Source organism: Coturnix japonica, chromosome Z (assembly GCF_054131305.1).
Source record: "Coturnix japonica strain WE chromosome Z, WE-NBRP24, whole genome shotgun sequence".
In the NCBI taxonomy this organism is placed as follows: domain Eukaryota; kingdom Metazoa; phylum Chordata; class Aves; order Galliformes; family Phasianidae; genus Coturnix; species Coturnix japonica.
The window spans coordinates 4,968,388-4,987,558 of NC_140702.1; the positions used below are offsets into that span (position 1 = coordinate 4,968,388).

General features: G+C 44.4%; 1 protein-coding gene across 1 annotated transcript; it reads left to right on the forward strand.

The window, feature by feature from the left end:
* Window positions 1–8,290: 8,290 nt before the first annotated feature.
* LOC146753664 (obscurin-like protein 1) lies at window positions 8,291–19,171 on the forward strand. The gene is made up of 8 exons (XM_085529408.1): window positions 8,291–8,556; window positions 10,531–10,746; window positions 11,535–11,711; window positions 12,797–13,072; window positions 13,842–14,096; window positions 15,381–15,656; window positions 16,949–17,224; window positions 19,158–19,171. The coding sequence occupies exons 6-8, from the start codon at window positions 15,482–15,484 to the stop codon at window positions 19,169–19,171; spliced, it is 465 nt and encodes a 154-aa protein (XP_085385534.1). The 5' UTR covers window positions 8,291–8,556; window positions 10,531–10,746; window positions 11,535–11,711; window positions 12,797–13,072; window positions 13,842–14,096; window positions 15,381–15,481.

Consider the following 19,171-nt stretch of genomic DNA (forward strand, 5'->3'; position numbering starts at 1 on the left):
TGTCTCTGCTCATTACATTTGGGTGATTGAGTTTCACCTCTGGAGGTACTCACATACAAACGTGTGCTTGATTCTCCTGTGTAAGGAAAGAGTAAGGTCTATGCAGACAGTTCTTATTTCTTCTAATCAATTCTGTATTCTGCACATGTTCTTCTGAAGCTAAAATGAAGGCAGCTAAGTAATGTGTTTTCAATACATGAACAAACCTATTCAACACCTTGTGTCTAAGCTAACAAGCAGCGTTTGAGGAGCACATCAGTATTTCATGCCCTTCATTCCATCCAGACACAACCTGCCTGAGGAGCAAGCTGATGGCTGTCAGCTACAGGCAGACCTAGCTTAGTATTGCATTTCTTAGAGCAACAACTGTTGCTTTCAGTCACTGAATATACCAAGGCCAATTGCTATGCCAGGCACATTTATGGCATCAGTGAACAAATAATGAGTTAAAAATTGTAATAGACAGGAGTCATCTATTCTTTTAAAACTAGGTGACCTAAGAAGAACAGTCCCACTAGAGTCAAGCTGTTAAGAACTAATAGCATCAATCAATATCACATAGAAAGATTACAGCGAAAGGTTTTCAGTAGAGCTTCAGTTCATAAATGAAAACTGGGTTATGGAAAAGAGGCTCAAGATAGAAAACAGAAAACAGATCTTAACGCCAGGTTCTGTGAATGCAGCCAGCTGAATTTCACAGATATTGAATTTCAATGACAATTTCTTGTGTTATTTAACCCACCAGCTCCACCCTGAACAGGAACATGTCAGTGACAAGCATTACTCCTCCAGGCTTGACCTGACAGTGCTTTACTTGCACTATGAGCTAATGGCTGTGCTTACAGCACCTCAGGGAGACACCTCAGAGATCACAACGTCCTTCGGGTACAGCAGGAGACACTCAACTCTCCAAATGTGGAGTTTAATTTGTCAAAAGAGGAGACTGGATTCCCATGCTAAGAACCTAGGACCATTTCAGTCATAGGTTTAAAGATGATGTAAGTGCTGAGGCAATTCATGAACTAGAAGAATGAAGCCCAGATGTCAGGGCTCAAGTCGTGACTCCAGCCCCAGCTGCAGCTAAGGCTGTCTTGAATTCATCACAACACAGTTACATTATTTGCTCATACTGTGGATTTGCATAGGGACAACAGGAAGGTCAGAACTGCTTCAACAGAGCTATGCAATCTTTGTGCTAAATACTGTAAACCCACAGGGTTGGACAAATTAAATGAATTAAGTCTGAAGTGCTTTACATGGATTGTGATCCCATGTTTGCCTCACAAACTTACCTGAGACTTTCCAATCAAAAATCAGAGTGTCATCTCCAATTCTGCAGATGTATGTTCCCTCGTCTTCTTTCGTTACACCTGAAGCCACAAGCTTATGCAGTTTCCCTTTATCTTCCGTTGTGAATTTCTTACTGGTCGTGATTTCTTTGCCATTTTTGTACAACTTCACCATGACACTGGCTTCAGAGGTCTCAGAAACAAATTCAGCTTGTTTTCCAGCAACGGCCCTGATAACTCCTCCAGTTGTCTCTTTGTTTATGAAGTCTGCCAGTGCTGAAACAAAATATGGACACACAAAATATGTATGATGGTAAAGAACTGCAGGGACATTGCTGACCATGAGGCATTCATTTATCATAAAACCAAACGTACACGTTTAATCCCAGTTCTAATTGCTGGATTCTAATTCAGAAGCTGGCAAATTGGCAGCTTTTATAAACCACGTACCGGATTACCTTATATCCACAAGTTTAAGGACATACACTGTACAGGGGACGGAGGCAAAAGAAGAAGCCGAAGGCTTCAAGAAAATGTTTAAAATAGGAAAACTGAGGAAAGAATTGGAACAAGCAAACTAGAAGGAAATCAATGGAGGGGGTATCTATTACTGCATTGTAACCCCCTGGCAAACAAAATGAGCCTAAAAGATGGAGATATCACTTAGGACTGAAAAGAAAATCACAATTCCTTTATGGAAATTAATTGGAGCGCAAAAGTTAGATGAGGAAACTGGCCCCTATTAACACACAGTGGAATAACTGACTTCAAAGATTCAAAATCTCACCACTTTCTTAGCCAAAAGTTTAAGCCTATGGGCACGGTCCTATTTTACTCTGGGCAATGGAGTTTGTTTTCCAACTTCTTGTTAACATATCATTTCAAAACAGCACACACAACTGAGTTGGGTCTGTTGAGACAGCGCAGTCAGAGCTGCTAAAATCAAAGTCTGGATTATGCATGCATTTGTTCTGCAGTTCCAAGAACACGCATGTATAATACAAATTCAACAACATTCTACAGCACGCCTGTCTTTTAGGAGCTCGAGAGCCAGCTGATGGACACTGGGATGCCTGAGATCCTGTCAATACATTTAACTCCATCCTATCATACAGTCAAATTTCATTCATTTTTTCAGCAACTGTCTCTTATCATTGTAGTTCCCTCACCACTGCTGGATGTGAGCCCAGCCACACAAAAGCAGCTGCTGGTTTTCATTGCAGATACTGCAGGAAGGAGGAACAGCCTCCGGACTGGACCAGCTGAGCGTGGCCCTATCAGGATTTGCTCCAAAGGTCTTATTACCAGTAGTGCTTCCTGCTGAAATACATGGGGGTCCTCCTTTGATTCCAACCCCAACCCACCTCACCATGCCCCCTGATAACATCCATCAGGGCCACATCTCCACAGTTCCTGAACACCTCCAGGGATCCCACCACCTCCCTGGGTAGCCTGTGCCAGTTAATTCTGAGGGCAGACCTGCCAGTATGAAATATTATGCTAACGTGACAAAGAGGGAGAAGAAAAGCAAAATTAAGACTAGCTGACAAGCCTTGGCAGGAAGTTCTGCTCTCCATCAATTTAGTCCTGTTATTCAATTCTGTTTGGAGCTGTCTCCATGCCTCTCTGGAGTTTGTTCATTGAGAAGAAGCAATTAAGTAAGCTCTCCAATGCCAAAGTGCATACACTACTCTAGGGCTTTGTTGTTTCTCCATGGATCAACAAGGGTGACAAGCCAGCAGAATATGATGAAGAGCCTCATTCATATTCAGTGTAAAAAAAAAAAAAAAAAAGGCAATTGTTGCTGGGAAGAAGGTGCATTTGCATTTGTGTCATCTGCAGAGGGTACTGCAGAAATGGAAAGTCTTCCACTGGAGCAAACAAAGGGCTCTCATTTATTGCAATCAAGGCCCAGCGTGTGGATCTCAGAGATCAGACCTACACCCTGCAGCAAAACAGAGACCTGCGTGGGAAAGTTCAGTTTCTCTCTACATCTGTGTCAGAAAAAGCCCACCATGGAATGACAGCTAAGGAAACATCCCTGTGACTCTTCACAGGTCTCTTCTACATTTGGGATCACTGCTACAAAAGAGCTGTTGACATCATCTCTCGTGGCCACCCAGAGAGAAGAGCAGGAAGGCTGGGATGCTCTTTTTCCTATCTTTCCCTTCATTTCCTCTATATCTTAGGGACGAATCACAGGACAGAACACAGAAATCAAATGGCTCTACAAAGCAGATTGGCCAGTTCAAGTCAAAACAGCCACTGAAAACACCCCAGATGCTGTCTGACAACAGCTGGACTGTCCGGGAGTCAGGTGAATGCAGTCTGCTGGCCCTGGGCAGGAAGAGGACAGCCCAGACTGTCACATACCTTTCACTGAAAGCTGATAGAGCATTTTATCCCCCTCACAGATGCACTGACAACTTCCAGCATCATCCATTGAGACGCTGTGAATTTTCAGGGTGTGTCTCTTCCCCACAATGTGCAGTTCATAATTTTCACTGGCCTTGAGCTCCTTCCCATCCTTCATCCACTCCACAGTAGCGCCTGTGTCTGAAAGCTCAGCCTGCAGTTTGGCTTCCTCACGCAGCCGAGCGGAGATCTTTTCTAGATCTTTGCTCTTATTGCTAAATCTCACTGCAGCACCTGTCAGGAGCAAAGGCCTTGTTATTTCAATTTAGATCAGGCTAACGTGGTCAATGTTTGCTGCAACATCTCTGAAAAAGCATCACCTTCTGTTCCTACACTCATCATTGTGTCACTGCTGAGCAATTCAAGATATTTCATTTGCTCTTCTGGCCGGATTTACTAAGTAAAATTCAACCAAACATCTCCTTCTACTGATCAATAATGCTCTAAACATGCTTCTGCAGAGGTTTCCACCCAATGACAAACAGGTCCTCCCATAATGAATGTTTATTTGTTCTACTTGGTCATTCAAAGCTGATTGATAGAGATATTATTGGCATGATTTCTCCCCTACTTCTAAACTATTCCAGTGCAATCAGAAAGGCTGTCTGAACCTGGAGCTGAAAGTACTGCTCTATGGTGATGCAGTGGTAAACCTGGTGACTGAATGCACTGGCCAGTAGCTGTGAACTGCAGACATTCATCAGCTGGCATGAAGCAATCTGGTTCAGATACCAAGCAGCTGGGTAGACTGGCTTACCCTACACTCAGTGCTATCATGTTTAGGTCATTACCAGGACTCATGTCAGTCCATGGGATGCAATTTCAGGTATTTGGTACAGGCAGTGAATGCCTGCAGCCCCAGTTCTAATCATCAGATCACAGCAACTATGCCTTGACTGTAAGAGGAAAGGAGAAGGATCAAAGCAAATACCTCTCACTTTCATCTTGGTGCTGACATCAACATTTTCGGCAACAAATTTCACTTCTGCTCCATCATCGTTCTTGGTGACGTTCTTTATCATTAGGCTGTGAGTAGTTTGGGTTCTCTTGATGATGCAGGTCTCGCTTTCCTGTAAGACTTTACCATTGATGTACCAACTGCCGCAACACGTTGTTGTAAGGTCAATAGTAAACATGGCATTCCTTCCAGGTACAGCTTCACCAGTTGTTAGTGGGGATTTCACAGCCAGGACTGGTTCTGAGGAAGAACAACATGGATGTCTTAATGCTCTTGAGATGCAAGTCTGGGATCTCATTTAGAGATGGAAGATTAAATCATAGGGACATTTTTACTTCTCCCTTTGCATGAGTGCTGGAAGAAGCACTTCTATGCTTCAAATCTGTTACAGAAAGTTCTGCCTCTTGCACATGTGAGATATCAAAAGATAAGGATATTCATGTCTCTGATTAAATCATAGGTACATTTCTACTTCTCCCCACAACCCCTAAATCCCTCAGAGCCCCCTAGAGCTCCTAGTCCTCCTATGGCCCACCACAGCCCCATATCCCCCCTAGATTCCCCCTCAACTCCCTTTACAGCCCCTGCACAGCTCTATAGAACAGTCTTACAGAACTACCTCTAGTAGAAGCAATCTCCACACAGAGATCCTTTCCCAGTGGCACTCAGCCCTTCAGTGGGGTCTAAGAGAGCTGCAGCCAGACTCAAACACAACTGCTCACACAGCTCAGCTGCCTTCACCTGTGCTCCTGACGCTGACACATTGCAGCCCCACATCCCCCTCTGCCCCCCCACAGCCCCACACCCCCCTGTCCTCCCCGCACTCCCCATCAGCCCATCCCACCTCAGTGCTGCCTCTGTCTCTTCTCTCCTCTCCCCGTCCCAGCGCCGGCCTCCCCCGGCCTCCCATTGGGCAGCGGCAGCTCCGCCGGCTCCGATTGGCTGAGCCGCAGTGCGTGGGAGTGGCCGTTGTGGGGGGGGCAGAGGGGGATGTGGGGCTGCAATGTGTCAGCGTCAGGAGCACAGGTGAAGGCAGCTGAGCTGTGTGAGGATATGGGCAGGTATGGGGCTTGAAGGGGTGGTGTATGGAGAGATAGAGGGTTGTGGGGGCCTTAGGGTGATATGGGGCTACTGGGGGCTGTCGGGGACTGTGGGGAGGAATATGAAGTTGTAGCAGATTGTGGGGGTGTAGGTGTGGTATATATATGTACATCTATGGGAATATACATATGAAAAAGATAGATCCATGCGTGTTCTGGGCTGCACTGAAAAAGGGGTGGCCAGCAGGAGAGGGAGGTGATTGTCCCCTCCTGCTCAGCTCTTGTGAGGCCATATTTGCAGCACTGTGTCCAGGCCTGGGAAGGATGTGGAGCTGTTGGGGTGGGTCCAAAGGAGGGCCACTGTGATGATCAGACAGAAATTTGGGTGAAGCTGCCTGATTTTATGAAGCTATTCCTGTTATTTTCTTGGTGCTGTGTTTCCCAAATGAGTGGTTTCTGGCTGTGCTGCAGCACCAGTCTGCATGTGAACATCAACTCTATTCACCATCTGGGAAGATCACGACTTCCCTTCTCCCACCAGCACCACTGAATTACAGTTACTCTAAGGAATCCTTAAAGAAGGGTTTATAGCTGTCATGTTATCTGAAGTGCTTGGGGCATTCTGATGCTATTAAGCTCTATGTATTAACAAGTTCAAAAAGAAAAGGTAGGCATCTGATTGTTGTGCCAGTTTCTAAGTTATTTGGAAAGCTGTACCACCCAACCACTCCTTCTGTTTGATGGAGGTGACAAAGCTCAGTTTAATTTCTGACTGCTGTTTAAATTCTGGAGCTCAAGCTGGTTCCTGGAGCAGAAAAAGCTCGGAAGCTGTCCCTCCTACAAGCAGGCACCTCTGAGCAAAATATGACATCTCAATTTCTGATGGTAAGGTCAGGAGATCTGATTCCAGCGTCTAGCTTTTGGCTTCATGCTGTGTTAGTGGGACCTTTGGCATCCAGCACTGACTAACAGCAACTGACAGGCTGGTAACAGTGCACATCAAAGCAGTTATGTGTCAGGATGGGTCAGGAAAATTGTATGGCATTGAGATTTCCTGTCTTTGCTCTCTGCAGATCTAACTAGCTGCTGGAAGAATCCTGTACGCCATGTTCACACCATTTTCAATGAGCTGGATGAGTCTGTTGTTGGCATTTTAATGCAATTGACCAGGCAGGCAATATGTATGGAGTATTTGGCTCTCTCTACAGTAATGAATATTTCAGTGTCTTCAACGTGTGGCTCATTGCTTCCATTTCAGGCTGCCCAGAGAAGCTGTGGATGCCTGTCCTTGGTGTTGAAGGCGAGGTTGGATGGGTGATGGGCAGCCTGAGCTGGTTAGTGGGCAGCCAGCCCATGGCAGGGTGTTTAGAACTGGATGATCTTGAAGGTTTCTTCCAACCCAAGCCCTCCCGTGATCCTATGATTCTGTGATTTCATTCAGGTTTATTGAGATGAGATGAGTTCTCCTAAATGCGCTGTTCTCCATATGATTATAATTGGAGTCTTAAATTATAATTGGGTGACATAAAGCAGACACCATACCTTCTGATGGCCAAAATGAAATGAAATCAATCCTTTACTGTGTCAGTAGTCTGTAACTAGAGCCCATCAGGTAATTCCCAGCCTCCTGCCTGTATCAGTGGCTGCATACAGTGAAAAAGTCTGATGGGAATTTAACCTCTAAAATGTTCAGAAGCAACCAGAGGGTGAATATATTCCCTATGCAAATACCTGCAGGAATAAGCTTGTCATGTATGTCCTCAGGTAGCACAGTAGTTAATGGTGGGATTCAGTAGGTCATGCTGAAAGTTGAGTCTGCTGATCTTGAAGGTCTTTTCCAGCCTACATGACCTTATGCTAATATTTCTGTATTTATTTCTGTTCAGCTCCCAGAAAACCTCCCACCCAGCCCCCAGCTGACCCCGTGGTGAAAAATAAAACAGAAACCTCAGTGACGCTGGCATGGTCCCCTCCGAAGATGCACCTCCCCATTCCAATCGATGGCTACATTGTGGAACCCAATAAACTAACTGGCTTCACCTGGGTGAGTGCCACAAGTCTCATGTCCCCGTCCCAGAGTTCACGGTGAGCAATCTGTCTGAAGAGGCTGATGATCAGTTCCGAGTGTCTGCAGTCAATGCGCATGGACAGAGCCCGTCTCTGGAATTCCCAGGGAGCGTGCACCTTGGTAAGCACAAAAGCCCCAATGGAAATGGGTCAGTGTGTGCTGAGCAGCTGTGTTGGTTCCCTAAAGTTGTTTTCTTTGACTTGAAGGATAGTAGTGCATTAACACACCAAAGACTTTCCCTTATTCCTAGTTCTCCTATCTCCTATCAACCTCCAGCTACCACTAAAGTGATACAAGTTATGTTTCTGTGACAGAGACATGAATATTATTATCTTTTGATATCTCACATGTGCAAGAGGCAGAACTTTCTGTAACAGATTTGAAGCATAGAAGTGCTTATTCCAGCACTCATGCAAAGGGAGAAGTAGAAATGTACCTATGATTTAATCTTCCATCTCTAAATGAGATCCCAGACTTGCATCTAAAGAGCATTAAGACATCCATGTTGTTCTTCCTCAGAACCAGTCCTGGCTGTGAAATCCCCACTAACAACTGGTGAAGCTGTACCTGGAAGGAATGCCATGTTTACTATTGACCTTACAACAACATGTTGCGGCAGTTGGTACATCAATGGTAAAGTCTTACAGGAAAGCGAGACCTGTATCATCAAGAGAACCCAAACTACTCACAGCCTAATGATAAAGAACGTCACCAAGAACGATGATGGAGCAGAAGTGAAATTTGTTGCCAAAAATGTTGATGTCAGCACCAAGATGAGAGTGAGAGGTGTTGCTTTGATCCTTCTCCTTTCCTCTTCCATTCAAGGCATAGTTGCTGTGATCTGATGATTAGAACTGGGGCTGCAGGCATTCACTGCCTGTACCAAATACCTGAAATTGCATCCCATGGACTGACGTGAGTCCTGGTAATGACCTAAACATGATAGCACTGAGTGTAGGGTAAGCCAATCTACCCAGCTGCTTGGTATCTGAACCAGATTGCTTCATGCCAGCTGATGAATGTCTGCAGTTCACAGCTATCGGCCAGTGCATTCAGTCACCGGGTTTACCACTGCATCACCATAGAGCAGTACTTTCAGCTCCAGGTTCAGACAGCCTTTCTGATTGCACTGGAATAGTTTAGAAGTAGGGAAGCAATCATTCCAATAATATCAATCAGCGTTGCATGACCAAATATAACAAATAAACATTCGTGATGGGAGGAGCTGTTTGTCACTGGGTGGAAACCTCTGCAGAAAAATGTTTAGAGCATTCTTAATCAGTAGAAGGAGATGTTTGGTTGATTTTCACTTAGTAAATCTGGCAAGAAGACCAAATTAAATATCTTGAATTGCTCAGCACTGACATGTAGAAGAGACCTGTGACGAGTCACAGGGATGTTTACTTAGCTGTCATTCCATGGTGGGCTTTTTCTTACACAGATGTAGGGAGAAACTGAACTTTCCCACGCAGGTCTCTGTTTTGCTGCAGGGTTTAGGTCTGATCTCTGAGATCCACACGCTGGGCCTTGATTGCAATAAACGAGAGCCCTTTGTTTGCTCCAGTGGAAGACATTCCATTTCTGCAGTACCCTCTGCAGATGACACAAATGCAAATGCACCTTCTTCCCAGCAACAATTGCCTTGTTCTTTTTTACACTGAGTATGCATGAGGGTCTTCATCATATTCTTCTGGCTTGTCACCCTTGTTGATCCATGGAGAAACAACAAAGCCCTAGAGTAGTGTATGCACTTTGGCATTGGAGAGCTTACTTAATTGCTTCTTCTCAATGAACAAACTCCAGAGAGGCATGGAGACAGCTCCAAACAGAATTGAATAACGGGACTAAATTGATGGAGAGCAGAACTTCCTGCCAAGACTTGTCAGCTAGTCTTAATTTTGCTTTTCTTCTCTCTCTTTGTCACGATAGCATAATATTTCATACTGGCAGGTCTGCCCACAGAATTAACTGGCACAGGCTACCCAGGGAGGTGGTGGGATCCCTGGAGGTGTTGAGGAACTGTGGAGATGTGGCCCTGATGGATGTTATCAGGGGGCATGGTGGGGTGGGTTGGGGTTGGAATCAAAGGAGGACCCCCATGTATTTCAGCAGGAAGCACTACTGGTAATAAGACCTTTGGAGCAAATCCTGGTAGGGCCACGCTCAGCTGGTCCAGTCCGGAGGCTGTTCCTCCTTCCTGCAGTATCTGCAGTGAAAACCAGCAGCTGCGTTTGTGTGGCTGGGCTCACATCCAGCAGTGGTGAGGGGACTACAATGATAAGAGACAGTTGCTGAAAAAATGAATGAAATTTGACTGTATGATAGTATGGAGTTAAATCTATTGACAGGATCTCAGGCATCCCAGTGTCCATCAGCTGGCTCTCGAGCTCCTAAAAGACAGGCGTGCTGTAGAATGTTGTTGAATTTGTATTATCCATGCATGTTCTTGGAACTGCAGAACAAATGCATGCATAATCCAGACTTTGATTTTAGCAGCTCTGACTGCGCTGTCTCAACAGACCCAACTCAGTTGTGTGCGCTGTTTTGAAATGATATGTTAACAAGAAGCTGGAAAGCAAACTCCATTACCCAGAGTAAAATAGGACTGTGGCCTTAGGCTTAAACTTTTGGCTAAGACAGTGGTGAGATTTTGAATCTTTGAAGTCAATTATTCCACTGTGTGTTAATAGGGGCCAGTTTCCTCATCTAACTTTTGAGCTCCAATTAATTTCCATAAAGGAATTGTGTTTTTCTTTTCAGTCCTAATTGACTCCATCTATTAGGCTTGATTTGTTTGCAATGTCATGGTGAAGCGGTACAAAAATGGCAAAGAAATCACGACCAGTAAGAAATTCAAAATGGAAGATAAAGGGAAAGTGCGTAAGCTTGTGGCTTCAGCTGTAACGAAAGAAGACAAGGGAACATGCTTCTGCAAAATTGGAGATGACACTCTGATTTTTGATTGGAAAGTCTCAGGTAAGTTTGTGAGGCAAACATGGGATCGCAATCCATGCAAAGCACTTCAGACTTAATTCATTTTATATGTCCAACCCTGTGGGTTTCCAGTATTTAGGACAAAGATTGCATAGCTCTATTGAAGCAATTCTGACCTTACTGTTGTCCCTGTGCAAATCCACAGTATGAGCAAATAATGTAACTGTGTTGTGATGAATTCAAGACAGCCTTATCTCCAGCTGGGGCTGGAGTCATGACTTGAGCCCTGACATCTGGGCTTCATTCTTCTAGTTCATGAATTGCCTCAGCACTTACATCATCTTTAAACCTATGACTGAAATGGTCCTAAGTTCTTAGCATGGGAATCCTGTCTCCTCTTTTGACAAATTAAACTCCACATTTGGAGTGTTGAGTGTTTCCTGCTGTACCCAAACGATGTTGTGATCTCCGAGGTGTCTCCCTGAGGTGCTGTAAGCACAGCCATTAGCTCATAGTGCAAGTAAAGCACTGTCCGGTCAAGCCTGGAGGAGTAATGCTTGTCACTGACCTGTTCCACTTCAGGGTGGAGCTGGAGGGTAAAATAACACAAGAAATTGTCATTGAAATTCAATATCTGTGAAATTCAGCTGGCTGCATTCACAGAACCTGGCGTTAAGATCTGTTTTCTGGTTTATTTCTTGATCCTGTTATCCATAACCCAGTCCTCATTTATGAACTGAAGCTCTACTGAAACCTTTCACTGTGTATGTTCATGCTGCAGTGCAGCGCTTGTGACCTTTAACAGCACATTCATGTTCCTCTAATCACAGGATCCTTAAGGTTGATTGAGACCCTCTAGTCCAACTGCTCACCCATCTCCACCATGATGCTCACCATCAGCTGGCTAAAAACTCAGCAGAGATGATAGATCAAGCACAATACTGGATTTGGGATGGCTAGAGATTCCTAAGATATTGAAGGATTGCTTGCAGGTGGTGTTGGCTCAGGTATTCACCCTGCATCCCACCTCCCATTCTGTTTGGTTGAGAATCATGCATTCTGCAATTTCACTTTGTAATTCAAAGACCCTGGCTTTATCTGTTGAAAAACTGATCTAAAACAAGCCGAGAAGACTCCGTTGGAACTGGTTGATGCAGAACAAAGGCATCCCCAAAGGACAAGTTGCACTGTTTGATGAACATTATTGGATGAGAGCTAAGCTAAGATTTAAAAAGTTCTGGGGCTGTCTCTGAGCATCAAATCCAGAGGAAGCCTGCATGATTCCCTGAGAATGGATACCTCCTACTTTGGTGTAGGGTGAAGGGAACACTAGCAGTAACTCCTATCACAAAATGTCACATGGCTCAGACAAAAAAGCCATCAAGAGGGCTTAATTAGGAGCACCAAATGCTCACAAGTTGGTCTTAGGGCAGGGAAGTAATCTATCTATGTGATACTGATTGATGCTATTAGTTCTAAACAGCTTGACTCTAGAGGGACCGTTCTTCTTTGGTCACCTAGTTTTAAAAGAATAGATGGCTCCTGTCTATTACAATTTTTAACTCATTATTTGTTCACTGATGCCATAAATGTGCCTGGCATAGCAATTGGCCTTGGTATATTCAGTGACTGAAAGCAACAGTTGTTGCTCTAAGAAATGCAATACTAAGCTAGGTCTGCCTGTAGCTGACAGCCATCAGCTTGCTCCTCAGGCAGGTTGTGTCTGGATGGAATGAAGGGCATGAAATACTGATGTGCTCATCAAACGCTGCTTGTTAGCTTAGAGACAAGGTGTTGAATAGGTTTGTTCATGTATTGCAAACACGTTACTTAGCTGCCTTCATTTTAGCTTCAGAAGAACATGTGCAGAATACAGAATTGATTAAAAGAAATAAGAACTGTCTGCATAGAACTTACTCTTTCCTTACACAGGAGAATCAAGCAGACGTTTGTATGTGAGTACCTCCAGAGGTGAAACTCAATCACCCAAATGTAATGAGCAGAGACATTACAATCAGTTCTAACTGTATCTTAATGCTGTACTGAAGAAGCCTGAGTCAGGATGTAAACCACTTCCTCTTTTTTTCTTCAGATGAAGCCATTGATTTTGTCAACAAGCCCAAAACGACTCCAGAAATATCAGTCAGTCCTTCTGAAGACCTGGAGCTGGTGTGTGAGGTGTCAGCTGCAAGCGGAGCTGTTGTATGGAAGAAAGATCAAACAGAGGTGAAGCAGGACCAGAGGACAAGCATCATCTCCCAGGGGATACACCGCAAGCTCATGGTCAAAAATGTGACCCTGAAAGACCGAGGGAGCTACAGCTGTGAAACAAAAGATGACAAAGCAACATTCCAAGTGAAAGTCAGAGGTGAGAAAATGCTTGGAATCCCAGAGAGAAAGGAACGCTTCATTTTGTGTGTCTTGCATTTGTAGGATCAACTTGCCGCCCCTCTGGTGCAAAACATTTTGGTCAACTAGTGTCATATCAACATTTTTCTACATGTGCTTTTCCATCCAGGAATGAATTCCTGCAACAAACCATAGGCAAGGAGGGTAACTTGTGCAGCTCTTGTAGTCAGCTGGTGTCTGCAGGGTTACAGTGCAAGAGCACACCAGGCATTCAAGGAGTGAGAAAAGGGGAGGTGTTTGAAGAGATCTGGTTACAAAATTTGAATGACACAATGAGGTGGAGAATGCCAATAATCAGACTCATAAATGACCTGGGTTGCAAAGGCCCACAGTGCTCATCCAGTTCCAGCCCCCTCCTATGTGCAGAGTTGCCAAGCAGCAGCCCAGGCTGCCCAGAACCACATCCAGCCTGGCCTTGAATGCCTGCAGGGATGGAGCATCCACAGTCTCCTTGGGCAGCCTGTTCTAGAGGGCTGTTCCCTTCTGATTTACTGGAAATGTAGAGAGACATGAGCAGAAAAAAAGAGAAGGGAGGAGGTTCAGCAGTGCATGCAGGTGTTTTAAATCTCATGTCCAAATCTGCTATTAGACTGCAAAATGTTTAGTTTTATGATATGATATGGTATGATACGATATGGTATGATATGATATGGTATGATATGATATGATATGATATGATATGATATGATATGATATGATATGATATGATATGCCTATCATTTCCCAAGGTGAGTCTACAAACAAGGACAAGGTAGACAAGGAGGTGAAGGCTGTACTGACGCTGAGCTGCGAGGAAGCCCAGGAGAAGGTGGAGGTGAAGTGGTACAAGGAGGGGAAACTGATCACCTGGAGCAAGAAGTTCAACGCTGAGTCAGAGGGCAAACAGCGTCGGCTGGTGGTGAGCCAGGTGTAGAAGAAAGATGCAGGGGAGTACAGCTGCGAGGCTGCTGGCCAGAAACTCACCTTCAAGATTCATGTAACAGGTGAGAGAGATGTTTCTCATCACAGAATGGCCCATGAGTCCCACTTGGTTTCCAGTTATACCTGAAGTTCTCTAAAGATCCCTGCTGGCGTCCAGCTGCTGTGTTAGAAAGGGAAGGCTCTCCTAAGAGTGCCGTGTAGATTTCCCAGCCTCATGAAGACATCTTGGATGCACAGAGCATGTCGAATTGCCCAAGATGCCTGAATGTGGGGAACTGGATTATGGTCAGTTGTAGTCAGTATAGTCTGAGGAGTGAGCTGCCACCATCTGCTGTAGGGTGAGGTGAGTCACCCACTGCCTTCCACTGAAGGTCACCACTCAGCACAGCACAGCTTCAAATCCCTCAGTCTCATTGGGAAACTGAAGCTTGAATGTTTTCCTATGGGAACCAAGATCAACCCTAACTCTCAGGTGGCTGAAGTTAAGTGCAGTTAACTTGTTTCATGATGTCGTATTGTTTACTACTGAGAATTAGCTGTGGCCTCTGAGTTTCAGTATCTAAACCTTATTTACAATATTGAGGATTTGGTAAAGAAGTGAGATTGGTTTGTAGGTATTCAGTGAAAGAAGTACTCCTGTTGACAGGGACAGAAATGAACACCTTATCAGGAGTCATATCAATATTGCATGAGTACATTGTTCTGTGTAAATGACATTTCAGTTTTGAATAAGAAATATGTAAATCAGCACTGCTTTTCTAGAGTGTAATTCGTAACACCTGTATGTCACTGAGCACAACATGCTTATATTTGGTGTTTGCTTTGGCTTCCAAATTTTGATGAATGTAATCATATTGACCCCCTCTAAAAATAGTTTTTTTAGGAACAATTTAAGCAAAGCTCCAAGAACCACAGAGAAATTATGTTAAAACTGATCTCAAGTGGTGCATATAATGCATCCTTCTCTGCTGCATTAGTAGATTCCCATCTGCTTATGGGGGGAGATTGCAAGGATTTAAATAAGGTTTAAATAAGGAAAATATTTACTCACAAACCTTAATTTTTTCAAACTATTGAATGTAAGAAGAATATTTAATGATATGAATGTGAAGGATATTTAAAGATATGAAGAATATATTTAGCATAGTAATGGACGATGAAGTGTTGGGTCACTGGTAATTAATAGAGAGAACGTATTTAATCTGGATCATGTTTAGTATGAATGAGACCATTCCAAAATTACAAACATACATGAAGTTGTCACAAGCAGCATTTTGTGTTTGGTTTTGAACACATTGGACAGCGTGAATGTAGCTGTGCATCCTAAATGCTCTCCCAATCTGCAGAAGCAGAAGATGCTTTCATCAACAAGCAGAAGGTGCAGAAGGAGGTGAAGGGTGCACCAACAGAAAATGCCACGCGGAGCTGCGAGGTGGCCCAGGAGAAGATGGAGGTGAAGTGGGACAAGGAGGGGAAACTGATCACCTGGAGCAAGAAGTTCAAGGCTGAGTCAGAGGGCAAACAGCGTCGGCTGGTGGTGAGCCAGGTGGAGAAGAAAGATGCAGGGGAGTACAGCTGCGAGGCTGCTGGCCAGAAACTCACCTTCAAAGTCGATGTAACAGGTGAGAAAGGGTACTTTTTGACCTTTCTATTTCTAGAATAATTTCTCGAATATTTATAAAAATGATTATTCTTTTATAAGAATATTTCCTATTGGGTGTCATATTTTTGTAAACCATGACTGGTATTGTTCAGGTCTGCTGGGAAAATGGAGAAAATAGTTCTGAATATATTTCACTTTGTATCTCCTCCATAAAGCTTTAGAAAGTCCTTAGGACAGGCAGCTCCATCCTTTAAAAACTGGCAGAGTTTCCCATTGCTGTGGGAGCAGATCCATACACAGGAAGGTTGTACTTGTGCCTGTCTATCCCCACACACTGGTACAACTGGAGAACTGTGAAGTGCAGCTGATTCTAGGAATGATTTAGAAGAGGGGCATCGTGGTGAGCATTTGGGTGTCAGCCCAATGTCTGATCACTTTTTATTCATCTTGGAAGGTCTTGTCTCATGCTATGGGGAAGATATAACTGAAAGGTTTTCTGTAGATTAATGTTTCTGGGGCATCAAGTAGTTGGCAGCAAGGGGAAGAAAGTGGTGTGGCGAGTCATCCAAGATTCATTGCCATGTTGTGGCTCCAGAGTAGGAAAAACACTTTTGTTTTCTGACCTACTCTGCCTCCCAAGTGACCTGACTAATGTGCCTCCAGGACGATGAGGATATTCCACCATTTGGATGCAGTAGAGGGTTTTTAGAGTTAGGGTACTATGGTTAGGCTGTGGTAGGAATTGATGATCTTCAAGGTCTTTTCCAACCTGGGTAATTCTATGATTCTAATAATGTGAGATAAGCTTAGCTCTTCTCAGGATGGGATGGGAAATAGTGACAAAGTCCTGAACATGGAGTCCTGGTCCGTCACTCTTTGCAGTGAACAGAATGATCCAGTGCTGACAACAGAGGCAGCTACTGGGATCGAAAGAAATGAATGCTATGTGTCTCTGATGCAGCACGGTACATTTCCTGACGCTAAAATTTGTCAGTTTGCACTCAGCTTCAACCAAAATATTTCCTCCTTTGCAGCGAAGTGACTTTAAGAACCCCTCAGGTGATCTCCTACCTTGCTGCACAGAGATAGTTGCTTTGTCACAAAGAGATTACTAAAAGCTTCTTTAGGAAACAAAGCTTCATCAAACAGACAAGCAAATGAAAATCACCCTCCATGGCACAGTTTGCATGTTATCCCAGCAGATTTAGGTGTGTTCTGCCAGGTCAAAGAGATGGTTTTCCATTGTTCCTGTAAGGTGGAAGGGCAGTGGGCACATTCCTATCTTGGACATGAATTATTTTCCCTTCTAAGAGCCAGAAGTGGTATTTACAAACAAGGAGAAGGTGCAGGAGGAGGTGAAGGCTGCACCAACAGAAAATGCCACGCTGAGCTGCGAGGTGGCCCAGGAGAAGATGGAGGTGAAGTGGTACAAGGAGGGGAAACTGATCACCTGGAGCAAGAAGTTCAAGGCTGAGTCAGAGGGCAAACAGCGTCGGCTGGTGGTGAGCCAGGTGGAGAAGAAAGATGCAGGGGAGTACAGCTGCGAGGCTGCTGGCCAGAAACTCACCTTCAAGATTCATGTCACAGGTGAGACAGGTGTTATCTGAAATACAGCAGAGAACAGTAAAGTAAAATCTAGTTTCTATTATACAGTGATCCAGTTGCAGTAGTCTGTGCTGAGGTTTTTTCTCTAGACTTGATTGGCTGGCTTTGTAGAAAGTATTTGGTTTTAGTATGGCACAAAGACCTGTTTCAGTCTGTCTGTAGAATAATAATTACTGATATATGTACAATGGAAGCAATATTCAAGGTATTATTCAAATCTCTCCTGTGCCTGAGATCCCAAACTGTAATTCCTGTTCACCGAAACATTTGACTGAGATAAGTATGTGCAGTGAGGCTGGAGTGCATGTTGTACGTGCAGGCTTTCATGGTAGGAGAAGCAGGAACTTCTCCTAGTAGTACACTGCCTTTTTCCTATGCCTTTATGTTGGAGGCTGCATCTGGATAGGTGAGTCTGCTACTCCCAGTAAGAGACCTGGTAGAGCTGACTATTCCCAGAGCTCAAAGTAAAATAGATATCTGCAAATCACACACAAAGAAGAAAGGACTGCGTTGGTGAGCATATTTCCTTTGTGCCTTTGACAGTCACAGTTGTGGCAATGGTAGAGGCCATGAGGAGTCTGTTCAGGAAGCCAGGAGTACTGTTCTGGGTCATGAAAAGGCAGCCAGTGGTTTGACTATCACATGTTTATATGTTTTGATGTTTCACAGTGGGTCTTAAGTTAAAGGAACTCAGGTTTTGGCTGCCTGCAGGACAGATGTTCTTTTGGGTTCAATATGTTTGCATAGTGACTTGCAACCATGGGACTGGTGTTCAAGGACCCTCTTGGTTCCTTCTTGGTTCCTAGTTTCTTTCTTGCCTAGATTTGACACTGTGTTTCAACAGAAGAGCTGATATTCTCTAGTGAAGGCTATTAGTTTGGGCACAAGTGGTAACCCAAAGCAGTTCCAAGCTGTACATACAGACCTGTAAGATGGTCTCATTTCAGTCCCTCAGTCAATACTTTTTCTTTTCTTCCCTCAGAGCCAAAACCTGTGTTTATAAACCAGGAGCAGGTGCAGAAAGAGGTGAGTGCTGCCCTGGCAGCAAGTGCCTCCCTCAGCTGTGAAGTAGCACAGGATCCAAGCGAAGTAAAATGGTACAAGGATGGAAGACTGCTTGCCTCCTCCAGAACGTTCAGAATGGAATCTGTGGGCAAAACATGGCGTCTGGTTGTGGAGCAGCTGGAGAAGAAAGATGCTGGAGAATACATCTGCGAGGCTGCTGGCCAGAAGATGACCTTCAAGTTGGAAACAACTGGTGAGCATTCGCTTTGGGAGCACTAAGCAGCTGTTTATGTGGCTTAGAGAAAGAGGAAGTGAGCCATGCCGAAGGGAAGGTGGTGTGGTGCAGGAATGCAGTTGAGATCAAACCCAGCAAACGTTTCCAGATTGACGAGGAAGGGGTCAGAAGAACTCTGGCAATAAGAGGGATCTGGACTGAGGATGAGGGAGAGTACTTCTGTGAGTCCAGAGATGACAAGAGCAGCATTACCATCACCCCCAAAGGTATGTCTCTGGAAATGAAGGCTGACAGTGTGGAAGGATCCTTGGCTTCCCTCATCAGCCATTACAACACTGCAAAGCTGAGTTTATTTGTGTGTTTATGCTGTTCTCTGTGTTAACAACCAAGTACAAAACTTGTCTTTCTCTCTAAATAACTGTTGAACAGCTGCTTCTGAAGAGCACAGCAGTTAAGTGGGCAAATCAGCCTTCAGGTCTGGAATTAAGCATCCCAAATGTGAGATGGGAGTTTTTTTATTCCTTCTTTGTCTCTTTTCTTCTTGCTTCTTTGTAGATGCAAGGAGGATCTCCTCTACAGGCAGGAGATGTGAGTGTGAGTTATGGTGATCACTTACTGCGAGTCATAAAATCTGATGCTTCCAATAAAATCATTGACTCTGTTGGCTCTTTGAAGGTGCTCATACATAA

Bases quoted from the DNA above. Each gene is read 5' to 3' on its own strand.
- LOC146753664 (XM_085529408.1), top strand. From the start codon at position 15,482: ATGGAGGTGAAGTGGGACAAGGAGGGGAAACTGATCACCTGGAGCAAG. The intron at 15,657-16,948 runs GTGAGAAAGGGT...TTCCCTTCTAAG, and splicing joins CTTCAAAGTCGATGTAACAG to AGCCAGAAGTGGTATTTACA.